The 19,172-nt window shown below is 41.9% G+C and overlaps 1 protein-coding gene across 10 annotated transcripts in view; it reads right to left on the reverse strand.

Moving 5' to 3' along the window:
• Nin (ninein) overlaps positions 1-19,172 on the reverse strand; it is a 113,963-nt gene that overhangs the window by 23,708 nt on the left and 71,083 nt on the right. For 8 of the 10 annotated variants that reach the window (XM_048361764.1, XM_048361768.1, XM_048361763.1 and 5 more), the window contains 10 exons: positions 18,865-19,039; positions 15,511-15,621; positions 15,055-15,144; positions 13,832-13,970; positions 11,496-11,617; positions 9,268-9,773; positions 5,982-8,147; positions 3,758-3,883; positions 3,576-3,645; positions 1,932-2,147 (listed from right to left, as the gene is read on the reverse strand). In XM_048361764.1, the coding sequence (XP_048217721.1) occupies positions 1,932-2,147; positions 3,576-3,645; positions 3,758-3,883; positions 5,982-8,147; positions 9,268-9,773; positions 11,496-11,617; positions 13,832-13,970; positions 15,055-15,144; positions 15,511-15,621; positions 18,865-19,039 (3,721 nt within the window). The remainder of the gene's footprint in view (positions 1-1,931; positions 2,148-3,575; positions 3,646-3,757; positions 3,884-5,981; positions 8,148-9,267; positions 9,774-11,495; positions 11,618-13,831; positions 13,971-15,054; positions 15,145-15,510; positions 15,622-18,864; positions 19,040-19,172) is intronic. The other 2 variants (XM_048361771.1, XM_048361773.1) reach the window with 1 other exon arrangement.

Consider the following 19,172-nt stretch of genomic DNA (forward strand, 5'->3'; position numbering starts at 1 on the left):
TCAAACCATCTGGCTACCATTTTAATTTCTAGTTTATTATCCTTGCATTTGTTTTACATAAATGAGAAGATACATGTGTGTTTCTTTTGTGTGTGTGCTGGTCCTAGGGCTTGAACTCAGGGCCTAGGCACTGTTGCTGAGCTTCATTTTGCTTGAGGGTAGTGCTCTACCACTGAAGCCACAGCTTTTACTGAGTAGTTTATTGGAGGTAAGAGTCTATAGACTTTCCTGCCTAGGCTGGCTTGAACAGAGATCCTCAGATCTCAGCTTCCTGAGTAGTTAGGATTACAGGCATTAGCAACCAGTGTCCCACTCATGTGTATTTTCTAAGAGCCCCCACCCCACCCTTAATCTTACATGTTTAGATACTCTTCTTTTCTTTTTTCACTTAACATTATATCCTGGGATTCATTTCATAAAAATAAGAGATCATTCTCATTGTTTTCTTCTGCTGTTTATCCATAGTATGCATGAACCCAAAACACTTATTCAACTGCTCTCAACTATTCTCATATATTCACATCTAGCTTGCTTCCATTACTTGGCAATTCTGAACAACTCTGTGCACATAAATCATATTATTGCAGTACATTTTTAGGGTAGATGTGTAGAAGTGAGACCTCTAGACAAAGGCAAGTAAATATGTGACTGTGTGAGGGAGCGCCAAATCCACTTTCACAAAGATGGTACCAGTATGTTATACATGGTCAACATGGTTTACAAATGCCTTTTCCCACAGCACTACCCAAAGAGCACATTGTTGTATGTATAAGTTACTGTTCATTTTTTTAGGTGAGAAACCATTTACCAATGTCAAATTTCCATTTCTGTAATTATGAGTGATTTTAAATATAGTTTTATAGGTTTGAGAGCCATTTTTATTTATTTATTTTTATGTATTAAAAAAATTTTTTTTGTCAGTGGTGGGGCTTGAACTCAGGGCTTGGGGGCTGTCCCTGAGCCTGTTTGTGCTCAAGGCTAGCGCTCTATCACTTGAGCCACAGTGCCACTTCCAGCTTTTTCTGAGTAGTGTATTAGAGATAAGAGTCTCACAGACTTTCTTGACTGGGCTGGCTTCAAACCATGGTCCTCAGATCTCAGCCTCCTGAGTAGCGAGGATTATAGGCATGAGCTACTAGTGCCTGCTGACATTTGTTTTATATCTCTAGAAATACCGATTATTTTCTCTGGTATATGTTATAAACATTTTCTTCTAGTTATTCAGTTGTCTTTTGACTTTTTTTAGTCATTTAAAAATTGTAATCAACTTTTTATTTTATTACCTCTTTTTTGAATCATTCTTTAGGCAAAGGTTAAAGACAGATTTGCTCATGTTTTCTTCTAGTATTTGTACAGTTTTTTTATATAGGTAATTTCCATTCTAATTATCTCAAAATGTCTATCCAGCTGTCTAGCTACCACTTGCTTAAAAGTCTATCTTTATTCTAGAAGTCTGAGAAGCTACCTGTGTCTACAAGTAGTCATCCTTTGGGATTCATGGGAGATTGTTCAAGTCTTTTATATACAAGGGCATTGTTCTACATATACTCATATTCTCTTACATACTCATCTCTAGATCACTTGCAATTCCTAGTAAATGTAAATGCTACAGTTATTTTACCATATTGTTTATGGAAAAATAGCAAGAAAAAGAAATCTACATGTTTAGCATCGATGCAATTAAAAAACTATTTTTTGATCAGTGGTTGGTTGAATCCACAAATAGGGAAATCACAGTTTCAATGTGTCTCTGGGCCAAACCAGACTTATTACATTCGTCTCTCCAGAATACATACTAGTAATGTGCCAGCACCATACTGTTTTAATTATGAAGACTTTATGTGTAAGAAATTTAGTACGAACATTTCTTCTATTTCTTAGGACTTCTTCAATAATAATAATAAAAGCAGTAGGGTGGCCATGGAGCATACCTGCATTTTATAGAGTTCCAGTTCTTTTTTCAGATCAGCCCTTTCTCGTTCCCATTCCTCAAATGAACTCTCCCCTGGCTCTTCTTCCTTCTGGCACAGCAGCTCTGCCAGACGCTCATTAAGGTCCTGCAGTTCTTCCTGGTTTTGAGAGTTCTTTTGGCGAAGTTCTATATTCTCTGAATCCAACTGTTGGTTTTTGATTTTTAAATCTGAAATCTAATTAAAATGGAAATAAGTTTTAAAAAACTTGCTATGCTACTTCAGTTAAAAAACATATTTAGAGACTAATTGTTGCTTCTTTCTCTATGAAAGTTTAAAAATACATATAAGTAGTAGCAGAAATAGACTCATCATTACAAAGTCAGTCACATCAGAGGAAGATGAAGAAGTGAGGCACAGTTGGCCCAATCCCACTTGACAGGGACCCACTGTGTATGTGGGGTACTAGAACACAAGACCATACACAGCACCCAGAAACATATTGCTTCTTCTTTCTTTCTTTTTTCTTTTTTCAAAGTGAAAGATGAGATCGTTTCATCTTTGGACAGCTGGCTTTTCCACTTATCATTGTATACATGCTTATCTTCCCAACTTAGTGTGCTCAGAAGCCATCATCTGCTAAACTTTCAGCGTCTGTAGGGTATTTCATATTGTAACATTTTCCATAATGCATTGACCTATAGCTGCATTCTAGGTTTGATATCAATACTTTATTTATGAACTAACAAAATGATATACGTGAGCATTTTAGGATCAATTTATAACAGCAGGATTTCTGGTTTAGAAGGAATGCATATACATTAATTTATTAGTTAAGTATCTCCCAGATGTCTATCCTCACAGTGATAAAAACTTATAAACCTATCAATAATGTATTTGTCATTCTTCACACCCCTTGTAATCCTCGACATTATCTATGCTTGTGTTAGTTAAATGGGTCAAAAAAAAGTTACTTAAACTTCTCTAGCTTTTATGAGGATAACCATCTTCTTACATGCTGTGTTAAAAATGATCATATCAATTTTCTGTTTTTTCAACTGAGTTTTTTGATTTATCTATAACAGTACAAGATACATTTTAGATGTTAGCACATGGCTATTTCAAGTACTAAAAAATATTATTTAATCAATATGTACTTGTTTTGGGACTGGTGCAGACATGGTCGTTGGTGCCCTTCCCAGGCTTTACATGCTTAACGATTACACAAAATGAGCACTGAATGGTACCAGCAATCTGCATAAATTGTAATCTCTGAAGTGATATGCTGATTAGCTGGCATCCTGTATCTGTGAGATTCTATCCTTAGCTCTCTGATTTTAATCATGGTGAGGAACAGGAAGGAGCTAAAATTAATCAAAAGGACACAAGGGCTAGAGCTAGTATTCACAGGTATCGCCTATATGTTCCTGCAATTCCTAAAGCTGGTATTGAGCTTTAAGATCTAAAATAGCATATACATTGTTTTCTTAAAACAAGGAACTTAGTTTAGAGTCATTATAAGGCAAATTTCCATTTTCAAACTCAGAATTCACAATCTTACTATCATTTATGATGTTATTTGAGTAAAACGTTCATTTATGCATTTATGTGTTGCAAATAAAAAAGATCTCAGAATCAAGCAACATTTGGAAATAGTCTCCTTACCTGTTTCTTTAAATTTTCAGCCATCGTTTGAATTGCAGCTTTTTCCTGTTCTACAGTTTCTATTTTTTGCCTAGAGGAACAATGAAAATATAATTTCAGAGGTAGGCTTTGACAGCTGAAGTTAAATAGTTCTTTAGTCTTTATAAACTGTCTACAGAAAATTTAAGTATACTATGCCTTACCACAATTCTTCCTGAGATCCATTTAATTTCTCTAATTTCAGGCTAGAAATGCTATCTTCTTCATTTAAGGTAGTAATTTCATTTCTCAAAATAGAGTTTTCCTCGTGAAGCTTTTCAGATTCATATCTGCAGTCCAGAGATTTAAAGGATGTTATAAGACTGTCATCAGAGTGTTGTTGGAAAAACTATCTAGGAACTTCCAGTAAGTTAAAAAAGTCCAAATTAGTAGTGTCTTAGTACTTGAAAATGAAGTCCTAGCATACTAATTCACTATGGGGGATGGGAAGAACATCACTAAAAGCTGTTAGGGAAGTCAGGCCTAAAAAGCAGGAACACGAACACAGAAATGGAGACACGATGCCAGTTCTGGTTGCTGGGTTTCTCAATGGCAGGCACACTGCTTCAAGCAAAGGATTCTATGGATCTCTGTCTCAATTTTTCCCTGCCCCAAAAAGACACAGGTCATGTTACTAAGTTGCATGAGCTTTGGTTTTAGACCACCCAATACCTACAGAAAGAAAATTTATTACATAAACCAAAAGGGCCCCAATTGAGATTTGTACTGTTGACTTTGTGATTTTATTCAGCTCATTATATTTTGATGTTATGAATAGAAAATGGCCTGAGGGAGAGAATCACACTCATATTATTTTGCTTTATATTAATAAAGTATATCAGACATGATACAGTATCTTTTATATTTTATTTATTTATTTTTGGTGGTACTAGAGTTTGAACTCACAAGCTAGTACTCTTACCACCAAGCCATGCTTCCAGACATGGTTCTACTGGTTACTTTTTGTTTGTTGCTATTTTGTTTTGCCAGTCCTGGCACTTGAACTCAGGGCCTAAGCACTGTCCCTGGCTTCTTTTTGCTCAAGGCTAGCACACTACCACTTGAGCCACAGTGCCACTTCTGGCTTTCTATATATGTGGTGCTGAGGAATCGAACCCTGGGCTTCATGTATACAAGGCAAGCACTTTACCACAAGGCCATATTCCCAGCCCCTACTGTTTTTTGTTTTGTTTTGTTTTGTTTTGCCAGTCCTGGGGCTTGAACTCAGGGCCTGAGCGCTGTCCCTGGCTTCTTTTTTTTTTTGCTCAAGGCCAGCATTCTATCACTTGAGCCACAGGGCCACTTCCAGCTTTTTCTATATATGTGGTGCTGAGGAATCGAACCCAGGGCTTCATGTACACCAGGTGAGCATTTTACCACTAGGCATATTCCCAGCCCCCCCTTATTTTCCATAGGCCATATTCCCAGCCCCCCTGGTTATTTTGTGAGACAAGATTTTGCTTTCTGCTCAGGAATACACTTGGACACAACCTGCCAATGTTAGGCTTCTAGTCTAGCTGAGATAACAGGTATGTGCCACTCTGTCCTTGTAAAAGGAATATAGTAGCATGTACCCCTTTTCCTCAAGAAGGGACCTCATGAACTTTTCTGCCCAGGCTGGCCTTGAACTAGGATCTCCCCAAACTCAGCTTCCTAAGTAGCTAGGATTACATGCTGGCAGCTCATGCTACCAGCTATATTATGTAGCTATCATGTAATATTTTTACTAGTTTTTAAAACCAATATCGCTAGAGGATTAATATAATTCTCTGTTATAAATTCAAGTGGACAGTCATTAAAATCAGTCGTCATTCTTTTGTCTTCATCCTTAAGCACATGTATTAGAATCTGGTAACTCCTTGGTAAAGACATGTTCTAAGCTAAATTCATCATATGTATAGGATATTAGCACACACTATGAATAATATCAGTGAAAACCTATCAGCCACAAACATTTTCCTATATTATTATGAGAAGAGAGTTCTTAGCTACCAAATGAGTTAAACAATACTCAAAGGCATCTGCTCTTGGATAGTGTGTTTCATCAAAATGAAGAAAGTAATGTTGAATGACACAGCATCTATCCATTCAAATGAAGAAAGTGCTAGAAAAGGACCTCTGTTGATGATGTGTATGGCTATGCAGCGAACACTGGCCATTCTGAACTTTCACACCCAAACGGGCATCATTTATTTGCTATGAGGAAGGGAGTGCCTACGAGGCAACGTTATTCTACTTGTTAATGTGATACAGAAGCAGAAGGAAGTCTAGGGTACGGCTCACTTCTTGGAGACAAGTTAGTTTCTCTAGGCAGGGCAAGCAGCAGGAAGTTAGATGGGCTCGGGTGCTCTGCGGGCTGCGGTGAAGTCTAGAAGGCACATACATTACCTCAACAGTTCAACTTTCTGTTGCATCTCACTGCATGTGACCTGCAGGTCATGCATCATGGCTTTCAGCTCTTCCTCCTTCTCTCCCTGAGAAGGGACACCTTTCTGCTTAACTAAAGTAGTGACTCGCTCCCTTAGCTTCCTAGTCAGCTCCTGTAGCTTCTGTTTCTCCAGTTCTAACTCTGCTAGTGTGGCCTGATGCTGAAACTGAGGGTCTTGAAGGCCTTGGAGGGCAGTGTTTTCCTCCAATGGAACTCGGTTTTGGACTCGAGGCTCTTCTTGGTGAGTCTGCACCAAGAAGAACTCTGGGCTTTTCTTGGTTCTGTGTAACCAGGCCATTTCATGGGCTTTTGCCAAGAGCTGTGTGCTCCCCTGCTCTTGGCACTGGGTTTCTTGTGTCCATTCTTCTACAAGACGGTGTATGCTTCTAACCTTGGGAATGCATTCTTCCAGCGACTGACTTAGTTCAAGCACCTTCTCATGGGGCTGGAGCTCCAAGTTATCTGACCTGGCTTCCCACAAAGAGAGGCTGCAGTCACTGTGCACCGCTGCTCTTTCCTGAAGCTCGTCAATCTGCCCTTGTAGTCTCACCACCAAAACGTTCAGCTCCTCATTTTCAGTCTTGACATCATGGTAACTCTTTTCTAGGCTAAGGAATGTTCTCGTCATTTCCTCCACTTTCTTTAACTCCGCCCGCAACCGGAAAACTTCAGCAGTGAGTTCTTTGCTGTTTTCTCGGGCCTTGTCATAGCGGGTCTCCATCACTCTCAGCTCTTCCTGAAGGCACTCGTTTTCTCGACTGGCATCCTCAAACAGCAGCCTATACTTGGGAGAAGCCTCAGGGACTCTCTCAAGCATCTTTAGTTTCTTTCTTAGCACCGAGATGTCAAAAAGCAGGTCCTGTTTCTTTTCAGAAGCCCGGTCGCAGTCAGCACGTAAGATCTCTAAGTGTTCTTGGAGCTGACAGATGTGGTTCTTCAAGTCCCAGGATTCAGTCCTGGTCTCATCACTATTTTCAAGCTCTGAGAAACACTCCACGGAAGTTTCCGACTCTTCCATCCTGACCCTGTGTCTCTGATGGGAGCTGGCCGCTGTACTCCTTGCATCCTGAGCCTCATTTTCCTGCAGGTCGCTCTGGATGTGCTGTGTAGTGACACTTGCAGCTTGCTTCATTCGGCTTTGCGATAAGAATGGCTGTGAATGTTCTGCAGAACTCCCCAAAAACTCTGTCGCTGGCTCTTCTAAACATGATGACATCACTAACCCAGGCTCTAATTTCTGCAGCCTCTGTTGCAATCTAGAAATCTGAGTAGCCATTTTCACATTCTCCTTCACTGCACGTTCATGAGCTTTCTGTAGACTGACAAGGACATCTCCATTTTCTTCCAACAGCTGCTCCCCTTGTTCAAGCAGGGACATGCCTCTATTTCCTTCTACCTCCTCCTCCCCTCCCACTGCCTGGCAGCCCCCGTGAAACCTGGATGGAGATGCTGCTTGCTGGATGGCCTTGATTTTATTCTGAAGCCTGGAGATCTCTGCGCTCATCTCAGCCCTGTCTCGATCGGCTGTCTCACGTGTCACCCTGTGGGCATTCTCTACGGCCAGAAGTTTGGCCATCATGTCCTGCCTCTCTTGGTCATGCTCCAGCTGCAACCTTTCAAGCTGCTGGCTGGCTAGCTGCTTGGAGGCCCCCGCCTGGCACAGGACCTGCTCTTGCTCCTTTAGTTCCTGTGCATGGGAGCTCTTCAGCTCGAGTATCTGGTTGGTCAGGAGGCTGTGCTGGCTCTCGGATGCACTGCGCAGGTCTTCCAGGTCTTGGAGCAGCTGTTCTCTCTCAATGACCATGCTATTCAAATGTTCTTTGTATGTCTTCTCCAGCATCTCCCTCTCCTGGGTCAGGACCAGGGAGGTCGCTTTCTCTCTCTGAAGAGTCTCCCCCAGTTTCTCCTGGGCCTCGGCACACTCCTGGGTGAGCTCGTCCTTCTCAAATTCCCACTGGGCTCTGTCCTCCAGCCGCTGCTCCATGAGCTCCTTTAGCTGTTGAAGGTGGTGCTCCTCCAGGCTTCGGAGAGTCTGTTCACAGCGCTCAGTGACTTGCTGACACGCAGCCTGACACTGGGCTTCTATTTCAGAGGTTCTTCTATTACACTCTGTTTCCAATTTTTCCCTAAATGTAGTCAACATACAGCATTACTGAAACTGTTGCCAACTCCAGAAGCAAGCACAAACATTTTCCCATGCACAAAGGAGGCTGCCAAATAAACAGTTGAAATACTTTCTAAAAATGTTGTTAGGTCCTACATGATTCATGTGAACTGGGATGGGATCTTTCCTTCCTTCCTCCCTTCTTTCCTTCCTTCCTTCCTTCCTTCCCTCCTTCCTTCCTTCCTTCCTTCCTTCTTGGCACTGAACTTAGGGCCTCCCTCTTGCTAGGCAAACACTCCACCATTTAAGCTATACTACCCAATTCTTTTGTTTTTAATCTGTTTTCAGATAGGATCCTGCTAACTTTGCTCAGGCTGAACACGGACCATGATCTTTATACCTCTGCCTTCTGAGAAGCTGGGATTTCAGGCCTGTGCCATCATACCTGCACCTAGAATTTCCTTTCTGAGTGCTAAAACTGGCAGCAATAATTAATTTGGAAGACTTACCTTTCTCTGAAGTTAGAGGGAAAATTATGAAATTCTTTGACATACTCCTAGATTTGAGAATATGTTTTGAACCAAAGGCTTAATTAAATTGGCATTTCACATTACATGGTCAAATGCTTAATAAGCTAACTTGTAATCTGGGAAATACATAACATTCTTTCATTTTAATTAATCAAGCATTGTAGGACATCAGTCACCTACATCACATATTAATACATTTATTTTGTTTTTGCTTCTTCGTTAATAAAGTAACATTAATCGGGATGTGAAGCAATGGAGCTCAAATGTAGCCGGGACTTCACCTGAAGAAAGCGAGTACAATGTGCTATTTCATAACTCCAGCAAGAAATGTAATTCTGCCCACAATCTATCTTCTTAATTGCTTTCATCAGAAAGCCATGGGACTCAACTTTGGAGAAAGGAACCATGTTTGGGATTATTCTCCCATCTAGACTCTTAGGAAGTAAAATCTCAGTATCGAGAGCACATTTCTTTTTCCAACAATAAAACCATTCCAGTGACTCGCAGGCTGACTTATGTGTAAAGCAGGGCAGAATTGGCTGAAATTTTTACAACAAATCTTCTGGTATCCAGAGGCCGCACCTAGTTGCTTCTACTCCCCTGGCTCCTTACCTTCCTTCTTGCAGTTCCCTTTGGTGCTTTTCCAGGAGCTCCTTCCTCAGCCCCTCTTTCTCAAGAGCACACTTCTCCACCAGGCTCCGCAGCTGCTCCTGGTGAGCCTGCTCTAGGTCCTGAGTCAGGCCTCTCACCTTCTCTTCCGTCCAGGCGCTACTCTGAGCCAGTCCTTCCCGCTCCCGGCTAAAGTCTTCCTCCACCTGTTCCAGCCTGGCCTTGAGCTCCCGCTCATGCTCCAGCCTCAGCTCCTCCTGCAGGTGAGTCTTTTCCTCCTCAAAGGCCACCTGCAGTTGTTTCTTCTCCTCCTGGTGCCTGCAGCTGGCCTCCGGGTGGGCCAACTTCAGCACCTCGGCCTGCCCCTGAAGGTCTGCCATTTCACTTTTCAATTCACTGATTTCTTTTTCCAAGGTGTGCACTTCATGCTCATACTGCTGCCTCGTGGTCTCCTGCTCCTTTTCACAGGAGACCCTGGTTTCATCCAGCTGCTTTTCATAATGATGCACCTAAAGTCAGACAAGGAGATCACAGCAGGTTACTCCATCTAAGTCCATGGGAAAGGAGGTAACAAGGGTGACAAGCATTTCCATCCTGAGACACTTCTCAGGTTGCTCATTTACTCTGAAAAAAACTTAAGACACTGAAAATCTGACCTGGTACCTGGTTGACTTTTATTAGTTTATGAAAATCTATGAAGCATTATGCAGACTTTCACATTGTTTCTAGCTGTAAATGTCGGGTCTCAAAATCATTAAATAAATTCAAATGTTTATTAATTCCTAGAAGGTTCTCTGCAGCTCCCAAGGGAACACACAGCCAGGTAAGACACAGCCCTGCAATCAAGGAGAAACTAGTCTAGAGACAGGTATGATGATGACGACGAGTACACTGCAGGGCAAAATGCAAAATATAAGAGGGACAGAAGAGAGAGTTAATAGAACCCAGGAAGACAGAAAATGTGCATTTTGTTGGAAAAGTCAGGGGTAGCCTCATAGATAGCATTTGGCACAAACTTCGAAAGGCCAGGAGACTTTGAGAGGTGGAAAGAAATAGTTCGTATTAGCATGAGCAAAAGAGGATGAGTTTGATGGGGAACAGCAAAAGAAAAGACTGGGAAGGTAAGATGCAAGGAGTTGGACACCAAGGATCAGAACGTGTACCTAATCTAGTAGGTAATGCTACATCAAAGTGCTTTTTTTGATGGCAGTGGTGGGTGCCTGGAATCCAGCTAGGTGAGAGGTGTAACGAGGATTACAGTTCTGGATCTACCTAGACAAAGTAAGACTTACCTGAAAAACAAATTGAAAGCAAAAGGATTCAAGAAGTAGCTCAAGTGGTAGAGTGCTTGCCTAGCAAGCGAGAGACTTGAAGTTCAATTTCAAGTACACACACACACACACACACACACACACACGAGAAAAAGGTTTTTTAATTATAATAGTCAAATAAAATTTTGTAACTGTATTTGCATAAACTGCATTTTCTTGAGGCTTGCAGAGTACCTTATGGGAGGTTCAATTAATACTTAATTTTTGTTGTAATGTTTTTTTTCAACATGCTGGAACTAATGCATGATGCTGTGAGCATCATGTTCCAGGCATGCAGGGAAGAGTGATTACATTGTGGAGAATCTCTCAAGAGGACAAGGCCTTGCTCCCAGACTGAGGAAGTGAGCTCCTATCATCCAACAGACACAAGAAGAAATGCACAAAGTACTGCTCTGTGAGAACTGAGAACTGAGAATGTGCCACATTTGAACAGCTATCAGAGTTCAAAGAAAGAGCACTGAGCCAGGAGCTCACACTTATAATCCAAACTACTTGGAAGGCAGAGATCTAAGGATCTTGGTTCAAAGCCAGCCTGGGCAGAAAAGTCTGTAAGACTCTTATTTCTAATTAATCAGCAAAAATGTCAGAAATGGAGGTATGGTTCAAAGTGGTAGAATGACAGCCAAGAGTGAAAAAGCTAAGGGCACAAGACCCAGAGTTCAAGTCCATACTAATACTGCCACAAAAAAAAGGAAGAAAGGAAGGAAGGAAGGAAGGAAGGAAGGAAGGAAGGAAGGAAGGAAGGAAGGAAGGAAGGAAGGAAGGAAGGAAGGGAGGGGGAGGAAGGAAGGAAAGAAAGAGAAGACAGGGCAGGAAAGGAGAGGGGAGGGGAGGGGAGAAGAGGGAGGGGAGGGGAGGTGGAGAGGAAAGAACTTGTTTGATCATGGTAATAGGACTTACTTTGTCTTCAAGCTCCAGTCTTAGGCGGCACATTTCCCTGTGGTGTTGCTCTTTCATCTGTTCGATGACCAGCTCTGCCTCAATACTCATGTTCAGTGGGTTACATTCTTCAGAACCAAGCCCTGAAATCATAGGAGACCCATTGATCATGCCTTAGCTTCTCTCAGTAGCACAATGTGGCATCTGAGGACAGGCAGCCAGTCTCTCAAGAAATAATTTCAGCCTCAGTTGCCACAGACATGAACTTTTATGAAACAATGGGAACTAAGAGAGATCTCTTTCCAAGAATTAGGGCAAATAAGAAATTAAGGTGAATAGATTCACCCATGTATAGGCAATATGCCAAACAATCTGGACAATGGATTGGAGGTAGATGAAAACAGTTGATCTCCTCTCAGTGAAAATGCTAACCGGTGAGGGGAGAGCTTGACAAATGAACCTGTCTCCATCCAACAACTACTTGGAATAATGAATCTGAATGACAAATTTGCAGAGGGGCAATGTGGTGGGGTGTGTGTCTGTGAATAAACCATCATATCTGCTGCTATGTCTTAATGTTTTAATTTCATACATCAAGATGTCTGTCTCACCACTCAGATTAAGACTGGCAGGAGTTGCAGGAGTTTCATGGAGAGAGGGTGTTTAAGCTATGAGAGGAAAACTAGGTCCTAGGTTAGGAACTTACACATAAACACTTTGTGGGAAGGGAAGGAGATTCTGAACTCATCTATATGAGTCTACCTCTCCATAGGGACTGAGAAAAATATTGAAAATGTGAAGCAGAGTTGAATTCCAGTGGCTCATGCCTATAATCAATCCTAGCTACTCAGGAGGCTAAGATCTGAGGATCACAATTAGAAGCCAGCCCAGGCAGGAAAATTCATGAAACTCCAATCCCCAGTGAAGCACCCCAAAAGCCAGAAATGCAGCTGTTACTCAAGTATTAGAGTGCTAGCCTTGAATACAAAAGCTCAAAAGCTCAGGGACAGTGCCTAGACCCTGAGTTCAAGCCCCAGGACTGGCACCAAAAAAAAAAGGGGGGGGGGGGGAAGAAAATGTGAAGCAGAAGTTGAGGTCTAAGGTAACACAAAACCAAAAGTTCATGCCAACTGTTTCATAGCTATCTCTTGAAGAAGAGTACCGAAGTGGTAGTGGTGTAATTTTTCTTTGTGGAGAAACAAGCAGATGGAGAAAGGGACACTTCTTTGGTCTAAGAGCTGAATGGAGTCTTGCCTTGGGCTTTCTCTTCATACATTAAGGCACCTTCCCAATTGAGAAGTAGTGCAAGGGTGTATGCTAGCCTCATGCATCCACAAGGAACACATCGGTGTCATCTAATCACATGGCTTCAGCCCCTCCCTACAGAACAATAAGGCAAGAATGAAGGTACTTAGAGCCCTTACCTTCTTGCTAGCTCCACTAATTCCACTAGAGCAGGTAAGTGAGATGAGAAATGAGCCACCTTGGTAGAACATTCTCTTACTAAGTAGCAACAGGGAAGCTGTTCCTGAAATTCTAACCCAACACACCCAAGGAAAGAGGTAGGCATCTGAAGGGAGGAAAAGTCAGCAGTGAAAGTAGAACCCAGGGCTGCTGGCTCACACCTGTAATCCTAACTCCTCAGGAAATTGAGATCTAGATGATCATGGTTTGAAGCCAGCCTTGGCAGAAGAGTTCAGTAGATTCCATCCCCCAAATAACTAGCTGGGCTGGAGGAATGGCCCAAGAAGTAGAGCACCAGTGAGAAAGCAAGCCTAGCAAGCTCAAGGCCCTGAGTGCAAACCCTGATAGTGCCAAAAAAAAAAATGGAGTGAATGTAGCAAAGTTCCCAAACAACTATGCCTCCAACCTTGCCCCTGCACAGATGACCAAAACTTACTCATTTGCTGTTGGCAGAGGCAATGCACACGTTTAGCTTGACCAGCACAAAAAAGTTATGAATTTTGTGGTTTGTGGCTCTGCCCATGGCATATCTCCGACCAGGCACTGGTAGAAAGGGAGGATTCAGCAAGTGCTCACTATCCAAATTCTAACTCTGTAGAAGCCTAGACTCTGAGATTTGCAACCATATGTTTGCTTATTTCAAGCCAAGAAAATACCCACATGGCTTGATCTTTTTTTTTCATTCCTTTGCTGATGCCTACAAAGATCACATGGAAAGTCTCAGAAGACTTCAAGGACAACTGAACACCACCCACACACGACATAGCTCAAGGAGAGAATATGTCTGGAGTCGTTGTTTACCCAGGTTTCCAGAGTTCTGGAATTCTGCCTTCAGCATGGTTCTAAACCAAAGGTCAAATACATCTGGAAAGATTATGTCTGGCCGTGCTCACCCTGGTCAGGCTCAACACCCCTGCTGCTCACATCCAGTTCTTCACACAGCGAGTTCTTCAAGGGAAGCCTGAACACTTTGCCTTGTGCACGATACTCTTCCAGCTCTGACTGGAGTTCATCCACTTGGTCTTGTAATACCTGATGTTGAAAATCCAACACAAGTCAGATATGTGACACCATAAGAATAAGCAACCACAAAAATTGGATGCTGGTCCTGAGGCTTGAACTCAGGGCCTAAGGGCTATCCCTGAGCTTTTTTTGCACAAAGCTAGTACTCTACCAGCTGAGCCACAGCTCCACTTTTGGCTTTTTTTGTAGTTAATTGGAGATAAGGGTCACATAGACTTTCCTGCCTGGGCAGGCTTTGAACTGCAATCCTCAGATCTCAGCCTTCTGAGTAGGGTTTACAGTCACCAGTGCCTGGCTTGATAGTGTCTTTCAAAGCACACACATGGCTGAGTGCCAGTGTTTTGTACACAATTTTTTACTTAAAAGAGAACTCAGTTCTACCTTATTACAATTTTTTTAAGTATTTTTGGCTTAAGAAAAAAACAAAACCCAAATTCCTAAGCTTAGGGGAGTTAATTGAAAAAAACAAGATTCCTGCTGGGACCAGGAATGTATGTATCTCTACTAGTAGGAATAGTTTCTAGTTAAAGACGAGTAGTCTCTAGTTAATCCACATGCTGTAAATAAAAGAATGTATCCGGAAGAAGGAAAACAAAGCCCAGCACAAGACAAAATTACATGACATTATATATAAGGTGTGCATAAAGAAAAAAGTTTAATAAAACTATATATAAGGTGTGCAATGGTTAATTGGGAAAGGCTAATTTTTGAACAAGTGCTTGAGCATGAACACATGTTTCTCCGCTCAGTATAAAAAAGCACTAGTGATTTCTGACCATGAAAAAGCAGATGTGAATAGTTTGGGTAACTGCCTTATGGTGCAGCATACTGAAGATTACTGATATTACTAACTAGCATTCATGTTGATGCTTACTACAGCCCTAACTCTTCTAAATATGTTGCACATATTTACTTGTTCCCTGAACCAATGGTACTTTCTTCATTGAACAAGTACCTGATTTTTGCATCTTAAAAAAGGGTAGTTATAAGCACAGATTTAGTGACTTCCTTATGATCATCCAGGCCGGAAGAGGCAAAGCTGGCAGTTGAACCCAGGTCTTTCTGGGTCACTAAGTTCTCTTCAGACACTTACCCGGCACTGTTGTTCATACTCATTTCTCATCTGTGTCAGCCTCTCTTCTTGTAGAAAGAATTCAGCACTGCTAGGATCAAGGTCGCCAAACTACAAGAGGGAAAAGACAAAGCTGACATTATTTTTTCTCCAAGTGCCCTCTAACCTATCACATACCAAAGTCCTCCAATTTTGGTGTCACCCAGGCTCTTGAATCTGAAAGGAATGTGGCATTAAAGGAGAAACACCACAAGCCCATTTGAGAATGATGTGTTCAATTCCGGCTGGGATCAATCCTTAGCACCAGGAAATGTTTTCCCTCATAACCACACCACTAAATGACATCCCTGCAAAGTAACAACTTCCTTTAGGCACCCAAATAATTCACTAATAAAAATGTCCTTGGCATTGCTTCTGTTCGCTTGAGTAAATGACATTTGGAGGACACACCAGGCAATTGGAGTTTAACAGATTTACCTTTTCGGCTAACACATTTTCCAAATTTCGCTGAAGTTTGTTTGTCAGATTCTCATACTCTGCCAACTTCTCTGCATTTTCCATAAGCTCATTTTCCAGGCGACTGTTTTCCTAAAGAAATTTGGGGAAATTAAATGTGGCTCAGATTAAGAAACAGGCAAACAGTTGCACCACCTTGTGTGAAGGTGCAACAGTGCTCTAGATTAAGAAAATGTGCCTACCTTGAAAGCTGCAGTACACTAGAAACAAAAGTAAAGAGGAAAATGTTGGTATCTATCCTAGAATTCCCAAGATTTCCTCTTTAAAAAAATGCCTGCACAAGTGTGTTATTCAATTGGCCAGCCACTAGCAGGCAATGTAGACACAGAACACTTGAAATATATCTAGAATAAACAGATGTGCTGAGTATAAAATACACACTAGATCTCTCAGAGTACAAATGTACATTTTAAAAAGTGCTTTCAGTATACTGATTACATTTCAACATAATGCCTTCTGCTACCAGGTTAGGTAAAATGACTTGAAATTAATTTCCCCTTTCACTATGGCTATATGTAAATTTGAAATCACAAATGTGGTTTATGTTGCATTTGTACTTGACAGCTCTAAAGTAGTGTATTTTACACGATAGGAAAATACTCTCAATATATTGTGCAAGGAAAGAAATCTGGTTGCAAAATGCCTTGACCAATTGTCAGCAAAAGAGAAAGCTCAGAAAAACTATAAAAAAGTAAAGGAGGGTGTTAGTGGCTTATGCCTGTAATCCTAGCTAGTCAGGAAACTGAGATCGGAGGGTCAAGATTCAAAGCCAACTTGGATAGACAAACCCAAGAGATTCTTATCTCCAATAAGACAAAAAAAAAAAAAAAAAAAAAAAAAAAAAAAAAACAAGCCAGAAGTGGAGGTATGGTTCCACTACATAGAGCACCAGCTTTAAAAGCTAAATGAGAGCATGAGGCCCAACTTCAAGACCTAGTAAAGGCACACACACAAAAAAAGGACTCTAAAATTGATTTTATTTACTGATATTCCACTTTAGTTCATATTTAATTTATAAATTTACTTTGGTTTAAGGAAGCAAAAACTATACATATAACTTATTTATAATTTATATATGTGTGAGCTATTATAATAAAGTAACACACCAACTGAAAGTCACAAAAGGTTTTGCTTTTTTTTGGCCAGTCCTGGGCCTTGGACTCAGGGCCTGAGCACTGTCCCTGGCTTCTTTTTGCTCAAGGCTAGCACTCTGCCACTTGAGCCACAGCGCCACTTCTGGCCATTTTCTGTATATGTGGTGCTGGGGAATCGAACCCAGGGCCTCATGTATCCGAGGCAAGCACTCTTGCCACTAGGCCATATTCCCAGCCCAGGTTTTGCTTTTTTCATTTAAAAGAATCCAGATATATATAACCTTTTGGGGATGATACTCACCCACATTAAAAAAACAAAACATATAGGCATGCCATTTGACATATTTCCTTCTCTTAAGTTAAAGGATGATTGAAAGAACATTATTTTCAAAGTGCATTTGCCAAAGGAATACAGAGCCAGGATCATTTTGATATGTTCTAGTTCACACTCTCATCCAGCAATATGGAGCGATAAAAAGATGTACTTCAAGCATATATATCTATATATATCTATATGGATCTATATATATCTATATATATCCTCCCTTCCTTAAAATGACACTTCTATTACTTTAGTTATCTAAAATCCCTCTAATGTTAGATGCTACAATAATGAGCAGTCTTGCAGTCTCTGTGTATCTGAGTCCATGCAGCTGTCTGACCCCAGGCTGCAGTTTGGACTACCAGGCAGGGGGCGAAGGTGGCTACAGTCAAAAGAGCAATAGAGTAAATGCACTATCTCTGGGCATCCGGAAAGTAGATGCGAAGGGAATGATCAATTCATCAGATCCACAGTGCGGGAATGGTGAAGGAACAGAGAGAGGCTGGAGTGGTGATCAGGAGTAGTTGGTCAAGCTGATGTTAGATAAGATGCCAGGCACTGTTGGCTCATGCCTGTAATCCATGCTACTCAAGAGACTGAGAGCTGGAGATTGCAGTTCAAAACCAGCCTGGGCAGAAAAGTCCATGAGACTCTTATCTCCAATTAACCACTAAAAAAGCTGGAAGTAGAGCTATGGCTCAAGTAATAGAACTCTAGCCTTGTGGAAAAAAAAAAAGTCCAGGGACAGCACCTAGGCCCTGAATCCAGGCCCCAAGCACAAGAAAGAGAGAGAGGAAAGAAAGAAAGAAAGAAAGAAAGAAAGAAAAAGAAAGAAAGAAAGAAAGAAAGAAGGAAGGAAGGAAGGAAGGAAGGAAGGAAGGAAGGAAGGAAGGAAGGAAGGAAGGAAGGAAGGAAGGAAGGAAGGAAAGAAAGAAATTCCAAGCTTGATCAGAAGGTGGGGAAATGCAGGGCAAGGGATAAGTCTGAAAGGTGTTTCAAGGCTTCAACACCACTGAGAGAGACTGATGAGTGAGGATGAAGCGAGACCACTGAGAATTTAAGTTCTGAGGCTTACAGAACATGGTGATGATGCTGATAAGGGAGAAAACTGAGGAGCTGACACAGATGCATGATTAGGAGCAGGTAAACAGGCTCAGTGTATCATGAGTAGTCTCAGGAACAATTCATAATAGCAACAGTAGCAAATACCTCATATGTACTTGTTATTTTCCAACTTGATACATATCATCTGATATGATACCCATGAGGTAGGTCATCTGATATGACACTCAGGCCAAGTCTAGACAGTATCCTTATACTACCCACCTGTACCTTATGGAACAGGTTTGAGTAACTTGATCAAAGGCTTTTCCCATACTCAATAGTACTGAGATCAGAGCCAGGCAATCTGCCTCTAGCACCCAGCATCCTATTTAATCTGGCGGGAGCATCCAGTAAGCAAAAGACCTCTTCCCTCACTGGGGCAAAGGAAAGAAGGGAACCTGTAGGTAGAAAGGCATGTTTGGAGGTTCAGAGAAACACTCTGTGGCAGGGAATGAGCCCATCTGTGCAAGCAGGGGGCCAGACAGAAAAGGGAACAAGAGAGCTGAGCAGGACAAGCCTCGAGGAGCGTTTGGAGAATGAGGGTGTCAGCCAGCTCCATACCACCCTGAGGACCCAGTACAACTTCAGGGCAGAACTAGCTACCCCAGTGAGCTTCATCAGCATAGCAGGAGGATGGATACCCCTGAAAGCCATGTCCTAGCAGGGTCCTCGCCACGTCTGTGTATGAATTGCTGGGGCCAACCACCAAGCGAGCCCTGTGCAGACTTGCTGTCTCACAAAGCCAGAGTTTTCCATGTGTATGCCCAGCAGGGACAGAACGAGTAGGAGGATTACCTTTAAAGAGAGGGCAAGGCGATCCCGGATGAAGTTCTCTTCTGTTTTTGCCTTTTCGATTTCCTGTTCCAGTTCTAAGCGCTGCTTGCCCACCTGCTGCAGAATCTGCTCTCTCTCTTTGCACAGTTCATTCTTTAATGCTGTGATTCGCTCCTTGTATTCCTCATCCAGTTTCCTGTGAGGAGGGGAAAAAAAATCAACAAGCAGCAGGGTCAGGTCCCTCTGGGGGCCCCTCTGTGGACCCACCACAAATGGAAACAGAGTTTCAGAGATGGAAAGTGCTGTGAGAAATGGCCTCTTGGGTCTTG

The sequence above is a fragment of the Perognathus longimembris genome, chromosome 14, assembly GCF_023159225.1.
Source record: "Perognathus longimembris pacificus isolate PPM17 chromosome 14, ASM2315922v1, whole genome shotgun sequence".
Taxonomy (NCBI): domain Eukaryota; kingdom Metazoa; phylum Chordata; class Mammalia; order Rodentia; family Heteromyidae; genus Perognathus; species Perognathus longimembris.